Here is a 15,213-nt window from a genome sequence, read left to right as displayed (position 1 = left end):
TGCATTTATGATTAAATTTTGCATTTATGATTATGAGCATCATTCATAGTTTTCTTTTGTATTTAATAATTTTCTTTATCTACTTAATTTGGATAATATAGTAACGTATGCCTCAGAAGGAATTAGGAGGTGTTAACTCAGCTTCTATGTTCTAGAAAAAAATGTAGAAAATTGGTGGCAGTTCTTAAGTGTCTCATGGAAGCCTGTTTGAGATGTCAGAGCCTTGCCTTGCCTTTTTGGATAGTAATTAGTTATTCAGTCTGTTTTTTTTGAGCTGCCATGGGCTCATCTGTTTTGTGTAATCTCTCTCAAAGAAGTGGTCCAGTTTCTGCAAGTTTCTAATTTGTATCAAGCACGTTTATGATAATCTTGAAGTCCCAATGCATTATTGATGATGACATTTTAAAATGTGTTAGATGGTGATGTTCATGAAAAACTTGATTTTGCAAACTGTGAATGTCCTGATTGTGGTTTCATCAACACCTTTTCTGTTACCTTCCTGTGGTTAATTTAGGTTTACCTTGCTTTTCTTTCTGTTTTCTTGAAACAGCAGTGTCAATGATTGCTTTTAGCTCCTTTTCTGAAATGTGCATTGGATGACTTAGATACCAATACAGCACCACCTCTGGTATTCTCTATAAATTTCCTATGATGGACTTTTACATTTTTTTTTCCTTCAAAATGGTCACCTCTTCTCTTGAGTCACCTCTTTGTCCTGTGTCTGTTTAGAGTCTTGTGTTTCATGTCCCCTTCCCTGGAGGCTTTTCAGCTACTTCTGATCTGATTTCTGCTTTAGCTCTCATGTTCTTTGAGCATACATGTGATTTCACTGGTGGCGCACTTGTAGGGGTGTGGTTTATGTCCTGTGCAGTGTTGCTGTGACCCTGAGACCTCAGTGTGCTTCCCCTTCTGTTAAAGGCTCATGAAGCCCTCCTGCCTGCATCATTGTCCTGACAGAGTTGAGCTGATGTCTCTAAGTGTAATTGTGGATTCTTCATTGTTTTGGGTGGTTCTGTATGTTTTCAGTCCTTGAGTATGGTTCTGTGTCAGTGGCAGGGACATTTTCTTTTTGCCTGTTCCATCACTGTGCAGACATCTTAGCATGCTTATAGATGTGAATGGTGGCCTGTTTCACACCCAGATTGTGAGGGATAGTTCAGGAATCTGGGCTACAAACTTGTTGCTTTAGCACACTCTGGAAGACTTTCTGCCTTAGGTTTGTTTGCACCACCATTGCTGCAGGCACGATGAATCTCTTTCACAACAGACAACCATTACACATGTGGCCCAATATTGATCAAAATGTCCTTGAGCAGAACATTGGTATGTCTCTCATGACTGTACATTGTGGTAGTGAACTGGCTGCTGTTAAGAAGAGTTTGACAGTCTTTAGACATTCATTGTTCCCATGAGACTTACAAAAGTAGTGCCTGCTGTTTATTAAGAAGATTATTTTGAGAGTTATTGTAAGGCTGTTGTTTGGAGAAGGTGACATTTTTGGGTCATTGAGTTATTTCTAAGACATGTGCCATCTTTCCCTTACCCCATTCTGGTTTGACAGTAACCACAGGAAATTATAAAATTATTCTGTTTATTAATAAATTAAATTAATCAAATAGAGAACTCATGTTTATTTTGGTGATTTAATAGTAAGCTAGTTGACTAAATTTGTTCTGGAGTAAAGCACCTGCAAACTTCTAGTTGTTCTCAGTGTAATCACACAGGATGAGCTCTATCTCCAGCTAATGCATTGTGACAACCTGTGTGAAAGGTTGTCTAAATGTTGTCTAGGAAGGAATCTCCTTAGTGACCCCATGCCCAGAGGGTGTGGGTTAGGGGGTGTTCTAGGCATTTCTTTAAATATGGAACAATAGACTTTCAGAGGAAACAAGACATCAGTATTGCCATGTTGTCTATATTAACTTTGTAGGTACAGGGAGCCAATGTAGTTGGCAGAATCTCTCCCAAATGCCTAGTTTTATGATTCCTGCAATTTCCTTCTCATCACCTTTCTTTTCTTAAGATAAGTACTATCAGAAGTCCTTATATTAGCTCTGTACCACACAGGACATTTCTAGGACATGTAATAGAGGTGCAGCCAATAAAGAAGTTAGGAGTGATCTGGGAGCCTGTCTTACGTCCTGTGAACTCACCAAAGAAAGGGTATAAATCACTATGATGTTTGCCTTTTGAGTAGTGAAATTCTAATGTTGGAATGGTTGGAAGAAGTTGAGTGCAGAAAAGATTTGATGGACCAAATCGTGGAATTAATCGAGAGGCCAGGGAATCATGTGAAAATCATGCATGTTGAGTATAGATTTCTCATGCTGTCAATCTCTCCTGGCCTCCACTATATATTTGGTGGGATATTTTAGATCTCAGTTACCTTTGAGGATGTGGCTGTGAACTTCACCCAGGAGGAATGGGCTTTGCTGGATTCTTCCCAGAAGAACCTTTACAGAGATGTGATGTTGGAAGTCCTCAGAAACCTGGCTTCTATAGGTAATAATGATGTTTCTAAAATTAGTCAAACAGAGAACTCATGTTATTTTGTTCACTTATGTAGAAGGTTAAAAGAGAATCAGTTGGTGAATTATTGCAGCAAAAATGGCACCTACGATTTGGCAAAGCATTTCTAGCTCCTAAATATTCATAAAGATTGTTCTGTTCTTCCATTTAAGGAAACAAGTGGGAAGACAAGATCACTAAACATCGGATTGAAAACTCTAGGAGCAATATAAGGTAACTCTACTCACAAGAGGAATTCTTGAGGGAATCTGAGAACTCTCATATAATTTTTAAAGCAAACTAACTGAAAAAGTATGCATAATATGAAATGTATTTATTCCTTTTTTTTAAAAAAGAGAGTGAGAGAGGAGACAGAGAGAGAGAGAGAGAATTTTTTTTAATATTTATTTTTTAGTTCTCGGCGGACACAACATCTTTGTTGGTATGTTGTGCTGAGGATCAAACCCAGGCTGCACGCATGCCAGGCGAGTGCGCTACCGCTTGAGCCACATCCACAGCCCCGAAATGTATTTATTCTTATAATATTCTTACCAGAAATATATACTTAGCTGTAACAGATATTCCGTCTTTTCAAAGTATTTGACATCCAAAATGTACTATGAAATTGCATATGTGAATATCACAATTTGAATAATAGCCATAGAGAATCTGTATTGCAAAGGACTGTTTCTTTTCAATCTCTTTATTTTCAGGCAAGTTGAACAAGTCAGTAAACCTAGCCTTTACCTGATGTTGGTAGTAATGTAAGGATCTATAAATAAATAGCAAATTGTGAATGAATCAAGCATTGATTATGTGCTGGTCACTTCTTCTTCAAAAAAGTTATATGGTAAACTTCAAAGGCACAAAATAGTGTGGGGAAACCTTCAAATCAATTCCAATTCTTTTTTTTTCCAATTCCAATTCTTAATTGAACAAAAAAAAATTTAATAGAATAAATCCATGTGACTTCATTATATGTGCCAAAGAGTTCATATGTCCTTCATTCCTTAATAGGCACATCACATCCCACTCTGGACACAAATACTACAAGCACGAGGAATTTGAAGAGAAGCCATGTGAATTTAAAAAAATTTGGAATTCTCTGGTTTCTCCTATAAGTGTTCACACACAAACATTAACACAAACTGGAGATGGACTATATGAAAGTATAATACATGGGAAAGTCATCAGTTGTTCCAGTGACATTCAAAGACATGAAGAAACTCATACTGGGTGGCAACCTGATGAATGTCAACAATATGGTGAAGCCCCTTCTTTTCTCCTAGGTGTTCAAAGTCACACGAGAACACACAGTGAATGTAAACCTTTTCAATGTGAGGTATGTGGGAAAGCCTTTCATTTCTCCTCTTTATTTAGAAGGCATAAAAGAACTTATTCTGGAGAGAAACTCTGTGAATGTAAACAAGGTGGTCAAACCTTTATTTCACACACAAGTCTTCAAAGGCACAAGATCACACACACGGGGAATGCACATTTCAAATGTAAGGTATGTGGGAAAGACTGTGCTTATCCCAGTTTATTTAGAATACATCAGAGAACACATACTGGAGAGAAGCCCTATGGATGTAAGCAGTGTGGAAAGTCCTTTTCTACATCCAGTTACCTTCAAATACATGGAAGAACACATACTGGAGAGAAGCCCTATGAATGCAAGCAGTGTGGCAAAGCCTTTGCTACATCCCATCAGCTTTATAACCATGGAAGTATACATACCAGAGAAAAGCCCTATGAATGTCAACAATGTGGAAAATCTTTTACTACTGCCTCTTGCCTTAAGATACATGAACGAACTCATACTGGAGAGAAGCCCTATGAATGTAAGCAGTGTGGGAAAGCCTTCACTCAGTCCTCTCACCTTCGCTTACATGAACAAACTCATACTGGAGAGAAGCCCTATGAATGTAAGCAGTGTGGGAAAGCCTTCACTCAGTCATCTCACCTTCACTCACATGAAAAAACTCATATTGGAGAGAAGCCCTATGAATGTAAGCAGTGTAGCAAAGCCTTTAGTATGTCCAGTAACCTTCAGATTCATGGAAGAGTACATACTGGAGAGAAGCCCTATAAATGTAAGCAGTGTGGCAAAGCCTTTGCTAAATCTGGTGACCTTCACAGACATGAACGAACTCATACTGGAGAGAAGCACTATGAGTGTAAGCAGTGTGGCAAAGCCTTCACTCAGTCCTCTCACCTTCACTCCCATGAACAAATTCATACTGGACAGAAGCCCTATGCATGTAAACAGTGTGGCAAAGGCTTTGCTAGATCCAGTGACCTTCAAATACATGGAAGAACACATACTGGAGAGAAGCCCTATGAGTGTAAACATTGTGGCAAAGCCTTTGCTAGATCCAGTGACCTTCACATACATAAAAGAACTCATACTGGAGAGAAGCCCTATGCATGTAAGCAGTGTGGCAAAGCATTTGCTCAGTCTGGTCAGCTACACTCACATGAAAAAACTCATACTGGAGAGAAGCCCTATGAATGTAAGCAGTGTGGCAAAGCCTTTGCTTCGTCCCATCAGCTTCACAAACATGGAAGAATACATACCCTATGAATGTCAACAATGGGGAAAAGACTTTGCCACATCCTGTCTATTTCACACATGTGAAAGAACACATACTGCAGAGAAATCATATGCATGGAAACAATTGGTAAACTCTTCTGTTATTACTGTTTCACTCATATACATGTAAAAAGTTTACTGGAGAAAAAATCCTTTGAATATGAAATATGGTAAATCAATATTTCTTTTTTTTTGGTGATATCACAGATATTTTGGTAAATCAATATTTCATGTTATCCTCAAACACAAGAAATGGCTCACACTTCTGGAAATGTGTGTTTGTGTGTGTATATTTGTGTGTGTGTGTGTGTGTGTGTGTGTGAGAGAGAGAGAGAGAGAGAGAGAGAGATAGAGAGAGAGAGAGAGAGAGAGACGGACTGGGGATTTTCTGGTGGTGGTCTACCACTGAGCTACATTCCATTTCTTTATTACATTTGATTTTGAGACAGGGACTTGCTGCATTTCTTAGGGTCTTCCTAAGGTGCTGAGGCTAGCCTCCAACATTGATCCTTCAGAATCAGCCTCTCAAGTCTCAGGGATTAAAGGCATACACCACCACATTGGACTCAATAACTCTTTAAATGTGAAAAATATCACGAATCATTCAATTTTCCCTGTTGTCTTCAAAACCATTTCACTCACATTGAAAAACAAACCTTATGAATGTGGGGGATTTGCTACATCCTGCAAGCTTCCCATTCAGCCCTGTTTTCCTTCTCATGTATGAAAACACTCACAGAGAGAAGCCCTGTGAGTGTGAGAAATGTGGGAAATCTAGTTTTCTAAGTAATTTACTAAGGAGTGGGATGATTCTTTTGGAATAAAAAGAATAAATACTATGCAAATAAGAAATATAAAGGTTTCAGCTGTTCTAGTTTTGTTCAGTTGTATGAAAGGACTCATACTGTAGAAAATGCTGAGGATAAGCCATGTGGGGCAGTATTCAACTTTCAGAGTTTTCTTCAAAGGTGTAAACAATTCACATCTGGGAAGATCGTTTTTCTCTCTTTAAAAATTGTAGTAAGACTTTCAACTTTCCAGGTCCCTTTGAACAGCATTTAAGATATCACAGTAGAGAAAAGCCCTGTATGTAGAAATGTGGTGGGACCTTTGCTTGCTTTAGATCCATTTGAACTTGTTCAGACTTGAGTAAATTTTCATTTTATTTATTTATTTTGAGACAACCACTGTGGGTGTGAGAAAAACTCTGTGCCTTCATTTCTTTTTTTATCTATTCAGAGGTAACAAAAATGCACCCTGGGTTGGAGAGGAGCATTGCATCAGCATGAAGATTTGAAAGCAACATGTTTTTCTGGGTTAAATCTCTTTGATTGTTAGATTCCATTTTCATGTGTTTTCAGTCTTTTCTTGTCTAATATTTCATTACATATTGTGAATGTTAGTTTAAGCCTCTCTACTGCAGCCTTTGGTACAGACTGGTGAAATGTCTCTTCTGAACTTTTTTCCTCTGTTTCTTTATTCACATTTCACCCAGGAGTGCTCTACCGCTGAGTTTTTCCACAGTCTTTTTAATTGTTATTTTGTGAGATGGGGTGAGGCTGAGAGCTGGAACCATAGAGATGTGTCTGTGTACCCTGCAGCTGGCCTCTTTCTTGTCCTTGATTTCTTATTCATCTGTTGATGACTCTGGGACCCCACTCTTGTCACTTATGCTTGTTCTAAGTCTCATGTGTTGCAGTGTATGTAGGCACATTAAAGAGCATTGAAAAATAATGTCATTTGTGTATATTATTTGGAGAGGCACTTTCTCAAAATATATTTGCCCTATATTTGAGTTGTTTTCTCTTTTATTTTCCCAGTTCTGGGGACCCAATCCTGCCTTGTGCATGCTAGGCATTCTAGCATCGAGCACTCCCATAGCTCAGGTAGTGAGTTTGCTGCTGCTGTGTGTGTGGACCACACTGATGACCACATCAAGAGATACAGCTCTGCAGGTGTTTCCTCCACAATTGAAGATGGTCTCTTTCTTCTGAAAGGACTTTTTTACCAGTGAATTTTAAAAAAAAAAAACTACATCCAACTTAGCTTTTCTCCCCATGAATAATACTTAGGTGTAATATTCCAGAAAACCCAGGCTTTTTTTCTCTCTGTGTTAGAGTTCCTCAGGAGCCCTAGGAAAATAGTGTGATGGTTTTCTTAATACACACTACATGACCAAAGGCTTGGTAAGGAGGATCCCAGTCTGAAGTCCTAATATAGTGGCACTACCCTCTCCACCAATGAATCTTAAATAAGCTTCTCGAGAGACCTTCACCATAATCTTCTTTCAACAGAATGTCAGGAAAAAATTTCGCAAAGATCTCAATGTGGGTTATAACACAGAGTTCCTTTTTTTGTGTTAAAGCTTAGAAGACCTCTGATCAATCCTACAATTTGTACACAAAGCACTTTCTGTGAACTAAACAGAACAAAACAAAAAACACCTTTATGTATACCCCTACAAAAAAATATAAACCTCTATCCCTGTTACACTGGGTATAAATAAAGATCAATGAAATTCCAAGCAGTGATCTAAAAAATTTTAGGTGATACCCCTCAGAACCCTGCATCTAATATTCTGCTCCTGGAACATTCCTTGGGTGTCTAGACTCCATTATTGATGTACTCATGTACATCACTAATGGAGCTACAGCCTCCAACCAGGTGATATTGTGCACTACATGATGTGGAGAGGGCTGTTTCTGCTCAGGCTAAAGAATTCAATGACCTGTCCTAAGGATTCAAAGCATCCTGAGCAAAACCTCACCCACAACCTTTTCAGGAATCATGGATCTTGTATGATCATTGCTAAGAGTTCCTTACATACTTGTGTTCAAATTTTTAAGGTAACCAACATGCTAATGATGGGATGATTTGAATAATAGCCTACAGAATCTGTGTTGCAAAGGATTGTTTCCTTTCAATCTCTTTATTTTCAGGCAAGTTGAACAAGTCAGAAAACCTAGCCTTTACCTGATGTTGGTAGTAAAGTAAGGACCTATAAATACATACAAAATTGTGAATTAAGCATCGATTATGTGTTGGTCACTTCATCAAAGAAGTCATGGTAAACTTCAAAGGCACAGAATAGTGTGGGGGAAACCTTCAAATCAATTCCAATTCTTAATTGAACAAAGAAAAATTTTAATAGAGTAAATCCATGTGACTTCAGTATGTGTGCAAAAGACTTCATATGTCCTTCATTCCTTCAGGCAGATCACATCTCTGGACACAAACACTACAAGCATGAGGAATGTGAAGAGAAGCTATGTGAATTGAAACAATATAGGAAATCTCTGGTTTCTCTAAAAAGCGTTCACACACAAATGTTAGTACAAATGGTAGATGGATCTTATGAAAGTACAATATGTGGGAAAGTCATCAATTGTTCCAATGACATTGAGAGACATGAAGAAACTCATACTGGGGAGCAATCCAATGAATGGCAACAATGTGATGAAGCCTCTTCTTATACCACTGGTGTTCAAAGACACATGATAACACACAGTGGCGGTAAACTTTTTCAATGGGACACATGTGGGAAAGCCTATCATTTCTCCTCTTTATTTAGAAGACATGAAAGAACTCATTCTGGAAAGAAACTCTATGAATGTCAAAAAGGTGTTTGGACCTGTATTTCACACACAAGTCTTCAAAGGCACAGGATCACACACACAGGGGATGCATATTTCAAATGTAAGATATGTGGGAAAGACTTTGATTATCCCAGTTTACTTCGAATACATCAGAGAATGCATACTGAGGAGAAGCCCTATGAATGTAAGCAGTGTGGCAAAGCCTTTTCTAGTCCCAGTCACCTTCACTCACATGAAAAAACTCATACTGGAGAGAAGCCCTATGAATGTAAGCAGTGTGGCAAAGCCTTTGCTAGATCCAGTGCCCTTCAAGTACATGGAAGAGTGCATACTGGAGAGAAGCCCTATGAATGTAAGCAGTGTGGCAAAGCCTTTGCTAGATCCAGTGCCCTTCAAGTACATGGAAGAGTGCATACTGGAGAGAAGCCCTATGAATGTAAGCAGTGTGGCAAAACCTTTACTACATCTGGTCACCTTCGCAGCCATGGAAGAACACATATTGGAGAGAAGCCCTATGAATGTAAGCAGTGTGGGAAAGCCTTTGCTACATCCAGTTCCCTTCAGATTCATGGAAGAATGCATACTGGAGAGAAGCCCTATGAGTGTAAGCAGTGTGGCAAAGCCTTTGCTAGATCCAGTCACCTTCACAGACATGGAAGAACACATACTGGAGAGAAGCCTTATGAATGTCAACAATGTGGCAAAGCCTTTGCTAGATCCAGTCACCTTCAAAGACATGGAAGAACACATACGGGAGAGAAGCCCTATGAGTGTAAGCAGTGTGGCAAAGCCTTTGCTACATCCCCTCAGCTTCACAAACATGGAAGAATACATACCAGAGAAAAGCTCTATGAATGTCAACAATTTGGTAAAGGTTTTACCACATCCTGTATGCTTCACACATGTTAAAGAACAGATACTGCAGAGGAATCGTATGCATGAAAACAATTGGTAAACTTTTCTGTTATTACAGTTTCACTCATATACATGTTGGAAGTTACTGGAGAAAAATCCTTTGAATGTAAAAATCAGGTAAATCAATATTTCATATCATCCTCAAAGACAAGAAAGGGGTCACACTGCTGAAAGTGTGTGTGTGTGTGTGTGTGTGTGTGTGTGTGTGTGAGAGAGAGAGAGAGAGAGAGAGAGAGAGAGAGAGAGAGAGAAAGAGAAAGACTGGGGATTATGTCTGGTTGTGCTCTACACTGAGATACATTCCCGTTACTTTTTATTTTGAGACAGGAACTTGCTGAGTTTCTTAGGGTCTTCCTTAGGTTCTGAGGCTAGCCTCCAACATTGATCCTTCAGAATCCACCTCTCATGTCTCAGTTATTAAAGGCAAACACCACCACATCCAACTGAATAACTCTTTAATTGTAAAAAATATCACAAATCATTCCATTTTCCCTGTTGTCTACAAAGCCATTTTATTCACATTGGAAAAAAAAAACCACTCTGTGGGGGATTTTCTACATCCTGTCAGCGTCCCATCCAGCCCTGTTTTCATTTTCATATATGAAAACCCTCACGGAGAGAAGCCCTGTGAGTGTGAGAAACGTGTGAAATCTAGTTTTCTCAGTATTTTACTAGGGACTGGGAAGATTCTTTTGGAATAAAAAGTATAAATCCTATGCAAGTAAGAAATATAAAGGGTTCATATGTTCTAGTTTTGTTCAGTTGTATGAAAGGACACATACTGTAGAAAATACTGAGGATAAGCCATGTGGGGCAGTATTCAGCTTTCAGAGTTGTTCTCAAAGATGTAGCAAATTCATATCTGGGAAGATCCTTTTACTCTCTTTAAAAGTTGTAGTAAGACTTTCAACTTTCCAGGTCCCTTTGAACAGCATTTAAGAAATCACACTAGATCTCCGGTCGCACAGTTCTCTTGCGGTTGTGACCCAGTAACCAGTCTTCGGTGATGGAAATCCTTCCTCTAGGTTTCGGTGCACCCCAATTTTGATGGAAATTCCTAACAAGATAGCTTTTGGTCGTCCTAACTCGTTATTCACCTGCGCAGTGACGCAGTATATGGGGGTGATGCACTCTATTCACAGCCATCTTCTCCCCAGAAATGCAAATAAAAACCTCCCTAAGATACCATCTCACTCCAGTAAGATTGGCAGCCATTATGAAGTCAAACAACAACAAGTGCTGGCGAGGATGTGGGGGAAAGGGTACACTTGTACATTGCTGGTGGGACTGCAAATTGGTGCGGCCAATTTGGAAAGCAGTATGGAGATTCCTGTGAAAGCTTGGAATGGAATCACCATTTGACCCAGCAATTGCCCTTCTCGGACTATTCCCTGAAGACCTTAAAAGAGCATACTACAGGGATACTGCCTCATCGATGTTCATAGCAGCACAATTCACAATAGCTAGACTGTGGAACCAACCCAGATGCCCTTCAATAGATGAATGGATTAAAAAAATGTGGCATTTATACACCATGGAGTGTTATGCAACACTAAAAAAATGACAAAATCATGGAATTTGCAGGGAAATGGATGGCATTAGAGCAGATTATGCTAAGTGAAGCTAGCCAATCCCTAAAAAACAAAAGCCAAATGTCTTCTTTGATATAATGAGATCAACTAAGAACAGAGCAGGGAGGAAGAGCAGGAGGAAAAGATCAACATTAAACAGAGACATGAGGTAGAAGGGAAAGGGAGAGAAAAGGGAAATTGCGTGGAAATGAAAGGAGACCCTCATTATTATACAAAATTACATATAAGAGGTTGTGAGGGGGAAGGGAAAAAAACAAGGGAAAGAATTAAATTACAACAGATGAGGTAGAGAGAGAAGATGGGAGGGGAGGGGAGGGGGATAGTAGAGGACAGGAAAGGTAGCAGAATACAACAATTACTAATATGGCATTATGTAAAAATGTGGATGTGTAATGGATGTGATTCCACAATCTGTATTTGGGGTAAAAATGGGAGTTCAAAACCCACTTGAATCGAATACATGAAATATGATATGTCAAGAGCTTTGTAATGTTTTGAATAACCAATAAAAAATATTAATAAAATAAAAATTTAAAAAAAAGAAATCACACTAGAGAAAAGCCCTGTATATAGAAATGTGGTAGGACCTTACTTTTTTCAGATCCATTTGAACTTGTTCAGACTTGAGGAAATTTTTATTTTATTTCATTTTATTTATTTCTTTTGAGAAAACCACTGTAGGTGTGTGAAAAGGTGTGTGCCTTCATTTCTTTTTTTATCTATTCAGAGGTAACAAAAATGCACCCTGGGTTGGAGAGGAGCATTGTATCAGCATGAAGATTTGAAAGCAACATGTTTTTCTGGGTTAAATCTCTCTTATTGTTAGATTCCATTTTCCTGTATTTTAAGTCTTTTGTGTCTAATGTTTCATTACATATTGTGTCTGTTAGTTTAGGCCTCTCCACTCCAGCCTTTGGTAAAAATTGGTGAAATGTGTCTTCTGAACTTCCTTCCTCTCTTTTTTTGTTCAGATTTCACCCAGGAGTGCTCTACCATCAAGTTTCTCCACAGTCTTTTTAATTGTTATTTTTTGAGATGGGGTGAGGCTGGCCGCTGGGACCATAGGGATGTGTCTGTGTACCCTGCAGCTGGCCTCTTTCTTTTCCCTGATTGCTTATTGATCTGTTGATGACTCTGGGACCCCACTCATGTCATTTGTGGTTGTTCTAAGTCTCATGTGTTGTGTTGTATATAGGCACATTAAAACGCATTATAATATCATGTCATTTGTGTATATTATTTGGAGAGGAACTTTCTCAAAATATATTTTGCCCTATGATTGAGTTGCTGTCTCTTTTCTTTCCCCAGTTCTGAGGACCCAATCCTGCCTTGTGCATGCTACACAGGCATTCTAGCACCGAGCACTCCCGTAGCTCAGGTGGTGAGTTTGCTGCTGCTGTGTGTGTGGACCCACTACTGTCCACATCAGCAGATGCAGCTCTGCAGGTGTTTCCTCCACAATTGCAGATGGTCTCTTCCTTCTGAAAATTCTTTTGTTCCAGTGAATTAAAAAAAAAAACTACATCCAACTTAGCTTTTCTCCCCATGAATAATACTTAGGTGAAATATTCCAGAAAACCCAAGCTTTTTTTCTCTCTGTGTTAGAGTTCCTCAGGAGCCCTGGGGAAATAGTGTGATGTTTTCTTAATACACACCACATGACCAAAGGCTTGGTAAGGAGCATCGCAGTCTGATATCCTAATATAGTGGCCCTTCCTTCTCCACCAAAGAATCTTAAATAAGCTTCTTTTTTTTTTTTTTTTTTAGAGAGAGAGGGTGACAGAGAGAGAGAGAGAGAGAGAGAGAGAGAGAGAGAATTTTAACATTTTATTTTTTTTTATTTTTTCTTAGTTCTCGGCGGACACAACATCTTTGTTGGTATGTGGTGCTGCTGAGGATCGAACCCGGGCCGCACTCATGCTAGGCGAGCGCGCTACCGCTTGAGCCACATCCTCAGCCCCTTAAATAAGCTTCTTGAGAGAACTTTACCATAATCTTCTTTCAACAGAATGTCAGTAAAAAATTTTGCAAAGATCTCAATATGGGTTATTACACAGACTTCTGTTTTTGTGTTAAAGCTTAGAAGACCTCTGACCAATCTTACAATTTGTGCACAAAGCACTTTCTGTGACCTGAACAAAACAAAACAAAAAAACACCTTTATGTATACCCCTACAAAAAATATAAACCTCCAACCCTGTTACACTGGGTGTAAATAAAGATCAATAAAATTGCAAGCAGTGATCTAAAAAGTTTTTGGTGGTGCTCCTGGAACATTTTTTTGGGTGTCTAGCCTCATGTGCCCTATATCACTGATGGAGCTACAGCCTGCAACCAGGTGATGTTGTGCAGTGCGTGATGTGGAGAGGGCTGTTTCTGCTCAGGCTAAAGAATTCAATGACCTGTGCTAAGGATTCAAGTCATCCTGAGCAAAACCTCACCCACAACCTATTCAGGAATCTTGGATCTTGTGTAATTATTGGTGAGTTCCTTACTTGCTTGCGTTCAAATTTTTAAGGTAGCCAACATACCAAAGATGGGGTGATTGTCACTGCTATCTCTCTTGCCAGCCTTTTAGTGTGTCTCAGTGTTCATTTGGAAAGGAAGGCCAAAAGAGTGTGCTGTGGCACTTCTGTTTTAAATAAATACACCTTAAGCCATCCAGGATTGCTGTAAACTTTCTTTCCACCTAATGAGACAGTGTGGCAATTTCCTAGTTTTACATCTTTGATTTAGTAGAAATATTGCATACTGGTGTATGAGTACTTGATGCATTCTGGACTTTTTGGTAAGAAATTCATTTGCCAAAGGCAATAGTTGCAGGCTTGCTCCTGGGCAGTGTGGGGAACTGGAGTGAATGCAACTGTCCTGGGGTGGCGGCATTCTTTGTAGGAATTCAGTTTTGGTGAGTACATCAGTGCAGGAATCAGACTCCTAGGAGGGTTACAGAATCTCCTGACAGGATGTGCCTACCCCTTTTGGTCAATAGTGGGCTGGCAGGAAGATGGCCACCTTCTGATGGATTTGGGTTTTTAGGAGAGCAAATAGTGAGAATATATAATGATTAAATGAGAATTAAAATATTCTGTGTCATACTGAAGACATGATTTGGGGGCCAAACACGATAACAAGTCACCTCTTGGACCTTGAATCACATATTTTCCTTTCATATATGCATTTTGTCACAAAGTTTTGTAATGTGATGCTTATGTGAAACAAACTGAGATGAATATGGAGAAGTTTTTTTAATGATGTATTAGAAGTTTTAAAGACTTGCAACAGACTTAAATTCCACTCTTGTTAGAATTTTATGAAAGACTGTGAAATTCTCAAAATTCTTGTGAATCCCCAGGTGCTTTGGTATACACCTGAAATCCCAGTTGCTCAAGATTCTTAGGAGGATTATTATTTCTTTTCATTTTTTTTAAAGAGAGAGAATTTTTTATTATTTATTTCTTAGTATTTGATGGACACAACATCTTTATTTTATTTTTATATGGTGCTGAGGATCGAACCCAGCACTCTGCGCATACCAGGTGAGTGCGCTACCCTTTGAGCCACATCCCTAGCCCATCTTATCATTTTTTTTTAAAAACTATTTTTTAGTTGTCAGTGGACATTTATTTATTTATTTTTATTTAGTTATATGTGGTCCTAAGAATCAAACCCATTGCCTCATCCATGCTAGGCATGTTGTCAACTACTGAACCACAACCTTAGCCCAAGGGTTTTGATTTGTAAGGTGGTTTACCTGGATGACAGAAAGTAAACAACTCAGTGCGACACTGTCTCTAAAAAACTAACTCAAGGGCTGGGGATGTGGCTCAAGCGGTAGCGCGCTCACCTGGCATGTGTGCGGCCCGGGTTCGATGCTCAGCACCACATACAAACAAAGATGTGTGTCCGCTGAAAACTAACTAAGTAAATAAATAAATAAATATTTAAAAAAAAACTAACTCAAATAATAAATTAAAAAGAAGGCTGCGAGGTTGCTCAGTGGTTGTGTCCC

The 15,213-nt window shown here is 39.0% G+C and overlaps 2 protein-coding genes across 2 annotated transcripts; both read left to right on the top strand.

The window, feature by feature from the left end:
- The first annotated feature begins 1,302 nt into the window (after positions 1 to 1,302).
- LOC144251143 (uncharacterized) lies at positions 1,303 to 5,092 on the top strand. Its single transcript, XM_077794238.1, has 4 exons — positions 1,303 to 1,323; positions 2,376 to 2,502; positions 2,682 to 2,742; positions 3,892 to 5,092. The coding sequence occupies exons 1-4, from the start codon at positions 1,303 to 1,305 to the stop codon at positions 5,090 to 5,092; spliced, it is 1,410 nt and encodes a 469-aa protein (XP_077650364.1).
- A 3,347-nt stretch (positions 5,093 to 8,439) lies between these two features.
- Positions 8,440 to 9,606, top strand: LOC144251142 (uncharacterized). Its single transcript, XM_077794237.1, has 2 exons — positions 8,440 to 8,620; positions 8,789 to 9,606. The coding sequence occupies exons 1-2, from the start codon at positions 8,440 to 8,442 to the stop codon at positions 9,604 to 9,606; spliced, it is 999 nt and encodes a 332-aa protein (XP_077650363.1).
- Positions 9,607 to 15,213: the final 5,607 nt, after the last annotated feature.

This window comes from Urocitellus parryii, chromosome Y (genome assembly GCF_045843805.1).
Source record: "Urocitellus parryii isolate mUroPar1 chromosome Y, mUroPar1.hap1, whole genome shotgun sequence".
NCBI lineage: Eukaryota > Metazoa > Chordata > Mammalia > Rodentia > Sciuridae > Urocitellus > Urocitellus parryii.
The sequence above is the reverse complement of the archived record's forward strand: the minus strand, read 5'-3'. Positions and strand labels throughout refer to the sequence as shown.